The sequence below is a fragment of the Adiantum capillus-veneris genome, chromosome 9, assembly GCF_014529385.1.
Source record: "Adiantum capillus-veneris isolate H3 chromosome 9, ASM1452938v2, whole genome shotgun sequence".
NCBI classification, from domain to species: Eukaryota; Viridiplantae; Streptophyta; class Polypodiopsida; order Polypodiales; family Pteridaceae; genus Adiantum; species Adiantum capillus-veneris.
In genome coordinates, this window is record NC_140939.1 from 123,806,022 (window position 1) to 123,811,609 (window position 5,588).

General features: G+C 38.0%; 1 protein-coding gene across 4 annotated transcripts; it reads left to right on the forward strand.

Moving 5' to 3' along the window:
* The first annotated feature begins 221 nt into the window (after positions 1–221).
* LOC147451121 (uncharacterized) lies at positions 222–5,266 on the forward strand. Of its 4 annotated transcripts, XM_086520086.1 has the most exons (3): positions 222–520; positions 1,597–1,676; positions 5,055–5,266. In XM_086520086.1, exons 1-3 carry the CDS (start codon positions 350–352, stop codon positions 5,101–5,103), a joined length of 300 nt encoding a protein of 99 aa, XP_086376212.1. In that variant the 5' UTR covers positions 222–349; the 3' UTR covers positions 5,104–5,266. The 4 variants fall into 4 exon arrangements, 1 of the variants encoding a protein (XP_086376212.1); XR_015189186.1 differs by lacking the exons at positions 222–520; positions 1,597–1,676 and adding an exon at positions 533–691; XR_015189187.1 differs by lacking the exons at positions 222–520; positions 1,597–1,676 and adding an exon at positions 537–670.
* Positions 5,267–5,588: the final 322 nt, after the last annotated feature.

Genomic DNA, 5,588 nt, shown 5'->3' on the forward strand with positions numbered 1-5,588 from the left:
GAGTACCCTAAAGTGTTCTCCACATCTTAGTGGGTTCACGAATGTCAAGCGCATGCGAAGCTTTTTCAAAATCATAAGAATAATGTCATCATGGGCTTTGACTCGATTGGTGATCCGAGAGGAGGTTTCGTGAGCATATGTAAAAGGTTCACATTGCACAACATAATCCGCCTAGCATATGGAGAGAGAGAGAGAGAGAGAGAGAGAGAGAGAGAGTTTTCATGTGCGTGTTGGGATATTTTAAGGGCTAAAAAGACTGAATCTGCTTTGCATTAACAGAAAAGTGAAGCTTCACATTGCAGAAGCTCCAAGTGTCCCGAGAAAGAAGAAAAGGAAGTAGTTGAGACGGATGTCGATGGAGGGTGCAAGACAATGTGGCGGTGGGCCTAATAATCTTCTCCAACTTCTCTTGCATAGGGGGTGTGTGAGTCAAAGCTTCCTCCATGAGGGGCACCAGTTTGTCGCGAAGCGCCTCATAATCTTCTCTGTTTTTGCATACGTTGCTCTTATAGAGGAGACCGTGCCGCTTTCTTGAAGCGTAGTTAAGCCTCTATTGCATTTGATTTCTTTAATTGCTTGTGAGTCCTTGAATCGAACTCGGGTGCATGCTGCGTCGCCATCATCGACGTGTGCCAAATTCGTAGGCTGAATAAGAAAGTGCTCCATCATGGTGATAAGCTTTCTATCATATGTAGGTTTGCTAAGTATTTGAAATAATTTGTTCTTCTGTGATAAGCTTTCAAGCTTTTTTTTACGATGGTTCCTCTTCTCTAAATTTTAAATTTGAAGGTGAGAAAACGTACAAAACTTAGAAAGAGGAACATAGTGTAAAACCCTTCGTATTTAGTCAATTTGGTGAAGCTTATTGTGGCAAGACTGGCAGGTCTCTCTCTTGTTTTCTCTCTCTCTCTCTCTCACACACACACACACACACACACTTGGTCACTTCATCTGGCTATGATTGTTTCATCCAACTACACCCACACTTACACTTGAAGCTACTGATATAGCAGATGGTTATTTTGTCTTGTGAGTGATTACCTTGAGTCTAGCATGAATATCATCCCTTTTTGGCATGACCTATCCCCTATAATCATCATAACTTGTTGTGATAGGTGGGACCTCACCAGTTTTTGGAAAAAGGGCCTATATTTTTTTGGCCCATGTCCTCCTCCCTATATTCTCTGGGCGCCTTGAGGTGTGACCCTTCTCCTATCCCTATTATAACTCCCCAAGGTGATTATACACCATCTTGATCTTGATAAAGAGAATTAAGCAAGATTGTATTGTCAAGGTTAGTATTCCCTCGCGTGAACTCACCCTTAAACTCACTTTGGTGGGGTTGCTTTTTCTCTATGGTGGAAACACACCCCTAAACTCATTTTCAAAGGGTTAATAAACCCTGGCATAATCATGTACATGTCCTTAAAGTTTTCTCTCGTCTCAAGTGTGAAGGCATCTTTTCCGGGCTCTCTCCGTGCCTACTACATAATATTGTTTTCTCTGGCTCCCCCTTCTCTTTCCTCCATGTGCCATCGCCATTGACTCCTATTAGCATAATATCATAGCTGCATGGCCTGCATACTTGGACTCTAGACTGATCCTATAAGCAGAGGTTGTGGGACTCTCTGTTCGATTTCGGTTGGAGTGTCCTCTACTTGCAACTATTTAACAAGGTGAGGGACGATCTTTCCCCTCACTTAGCTTTGCTCTATGTTGTGTGTGTCCTGGAAAGTGAGTTGAGTGTTGGTGTCTGCCGACTACACTGGTTGTGTGGGGTGTCGTTGAGCTCCCCTCTTTAAGGATTTACACTATGGAGCTGGTCGAACAAAGTTATACCTCTCACGCTGGTGCCGAACTGAAAAAAACACACCCTTTACCTGTTTCTACTCTAGTTTTATGGCATGATTGGTTGTTGCGATGCTAAGTCACTAATTGTTTGAGAACTATTTCATTGGGGTACCTCTTCTGGGTGTAGCATGCACTAATTGGTATGCAACCTTTTCATGTTACTGTCTGGATATTACTGTTTCACTGTGGGATCAATAGTCTCAATAGTCTGTTGTTTATTTGATTTTTTATTGGGCGGCAATAAACCAGGTCATGCTTGTACTAAAATTTGTTGGTAAAACCTTGGGATTGATTGAGCAATTTTTGCTTCTTCTCAATGGTTCTTTTTTTCATTGAAATTTCAATATTTTATATGCTTAATCAACCTCTTTTTAGCAACATGAATGTTTACTCCCTGGTGTAATTGGATGAGTGGATGGCAGGGCTGCTTCCCTTTTTGGCTAATACAAAAAGTGTTCTTACTTGCCCTAGGAAATGAAATTGTCTTAGCATCTCTTCAAGTCTATTGTTGTAACCTTGCTGATACTTAACTTTGGTTATTAGCCCTACCCGAATAAAGTTGAAGTTCGGTATTAATCTAAAATTGTTATCCTACCAAAATAGTAACTTGTTTTTTTACTGATTCAGTACTTAGTATTCTAAAAAATAGACACTTGCCCTCTACCTCAGCTTTTTTTTTTGAGGATTTTGCAGACCTTGGCTTGGCTTGGTTTGCCTCTTACCATAGTTACAGTAGTATAACTACGAGATCAAATGGACTTTGTTAAACTCTCAGGCTATGACTTATGCTAAATGTTTTCTGGTTGAATGCATGTTGGTTGTTAGCATACAATTTTACTAACTTTAATGGGAAATTTCTATCTCAGATGTGGGTGTTCCTTGGCCTAAACTATTGCCTAAACTTGTGGGTAGTGGTTGACATACCTTTTGTTTGATACGTTTTTTTGCTTGTAGGCAATAAATGGATTAGTGGTTTGCATACCTATTGGATGATGTGTTTTTTTGCTCATCAACTTTTATGCTTATCTCTGTTATAAGTGTAACTAAGGCACTATTGGTTTTTTCAAGCTTTAAAATACTAGGTTGGTTTTGACATTCGTTACTTCATAGGAATTGTGGGTTTGCCAACAAGGCCGCTACTCTGATTTTTCCATATGTTTCTACTCTTGCTGGTTGCTTTTTTTATGATACACGCTACCTCTTAGTATGGCTTGCAGTCTGGTTAACACCAAACCAAGTGCATGTGCTTTGTGGACGTACCTAGACCTCACTAGCCTTGACCTGAAATTGATCATTGAATTGTGTATTATAGCAAAACCAAAGCTCGCTATAGATTATGAACTGATGTATTTCATTACCGGTTTTTATTAAAAAAACACTAGCTAAGGTTTACAATGGCTTATACTTGCCCTATGAACAAGAAGTATTTCTAATATTTGTCGAAGTTCTAGTATTTTCAAACCTCTCTTAGTTCTATCAATAATTTAGCTAAGGATCTAATGGTAGTGGACTTGGTGAGTTTAGCTATGGTTTTGATTTAACTAAACCTTACTAGCTGGTTGTCAAAGCTGACAAGACTCATATTTGTCCAAAAAAAATTGACACTAAAAAGCCTGTTTTAACTCTATGAATGAAGCTTGAATTTGACTTTAATGATCTAGGTTGTGATTCTTGGTACTATTGTCGAGACTTTATCTTGAAGAAATTGACATCTGGAATGGGCTTTACATAAAAACCATGGCTTTACTGATAACTCTAGTTCTAGGGCTTGAATTTACTTTAGTGTCGGATGTTGCAGACCATGGCTTGTGTGCTTGGTTTGTAACAGAAAATCTCTAACCGTTTTTACATTGGAGCAGATGGGCTTCTAGAATTTATGAATTGCTAGTTGTATGGCACTTTAATCTTGAGAAATAGACTAGCCCGCAACTATCTGGGCTACTTAAAGATTCACTTTTCATGATATTTTGTTAACAAGTTGGACACTAGTCTGATACAATTTTGTTTGAACTTAATAAGCAGTTGGTTGACTGTGTGACTGGCTCATGTTTTAGGATACTTCACAACACTTGGATCAAAAGGGGTGATGGCCTTCTGATCACAACATTTGAAAAAAATTGTTAACCATCCACTTTTGAAAGAATAATTACATCATATCGTAAATACTTCATTTTTTAATGATATATTTAAGGGATCTTTTGGAAATTGGATCAGAAGGGATAATGGCCTTCTGATCACATTAAAAAAATAAAGAAAAAATACTGCTTTATGTTTTGGGGTTTGTAATTCAAAAAGTTATATGTTATTTGGAATAAATCATAGAATTGTAAGAAATAGAAAATATATATTATAGGGATCTTTTGATCCTTGGATCAGAAGGGGTGGTGGCCTTCTGATCATATTCACTTTAAAACTAAGGGAATTTTTTGACATTTGGATTAGAAGAGGTGGTGGCCTTCTCATAATAGTAAAGACATGTGGAAATACACTGCTTATGGTTTATCTACTTACTTTTGGAAGGGATATTTGTCTCCTAAATACTTTGCACCATTTGAAGCTTTAAAAAGGATAGTAGATTTAAGTTAAAATGTCTTCTAAGTAGGACATGGATAACAACTGATAGGTTCGTTGACACCTGTAATACATATTCAAGGCTAACGAATCTGTTGTCTTGTTTATATGGATGCATGTGAGAATTCAATCTTTACTTAGGATCCTTTTGGCTTAGCTGTTGTCCGGCACTAAAGAACTTGGATTCCTCCATTTTCGAACCATATTTATTTTTTGACTATCTCATGTATAAATGCATTGGAATGATACTTCATTCTCACTTGATGTAAAAAAATGAAGCTAAGACTGAGTCATTTTTGTGCATCCTTTGTCTAAGGCCAGTTGTCTTTTGAACTTTTATGTTCTTTCGTGTATAAGTATAAGTTTAACACACACATCCTAAACACAAGGTTTGTCCAGAAAGCTTGGAGACCAGGATGTTGGTTTTGGAATTTTTTTTGTCTATAGGCTTTGATTGACCCACTGTCTATAATTCCTTGTTAGGTTGACATGTGTTAGGTGGTCTTTCTTTGTCTATAGATTGGTGGATTCCTGCTCACAGCTACTGTAGTCTTTGACTCAGCTGGTTTAAGATTGCAAGTTAATCCAAAATTACTTACCCATGTGGATTATTTTGATTCTTATGATTTCAGGAACATTTTACCTGCAAACGGACTACTCTTGGATGGACAGTTTGTTTGAGGACTATTCGTAGAAATTGGTAAAAGCATGGAAAACTTCTATGACTGTCTATGAACAAAGCCTTAAAACTCCGACTAAAGTACAATCTTCTATGTTAATATTGTCACTTATAGCTCCGATGAGACTCGTGTATTTTAATAAATAATAGTTCTCTTTGGCTTCAGACTTGACTATTCTACTCTCATTAACTTGATGAGGTAGTAGGCACATTTTCAATGGGCCTACTGCCTTAACATTGAGTATGGTGCTTGGGTAAGGGTGGGCACACACACACACACACACACACACACACAAACACACACAAACACGGTCACTTCATTTGGCTATGATTGCTTCATCTAGCTACACACACACACTTACACTTGAAGCTAATGATATAGAAGATGGTTATTTTGTCTTGTGGGTGATTACCTTGAGTCTGGCATGAATATCACCCCTTTTGGCATGACCTATCCCCTATAATAAGCATAACTTATTGTGATAGG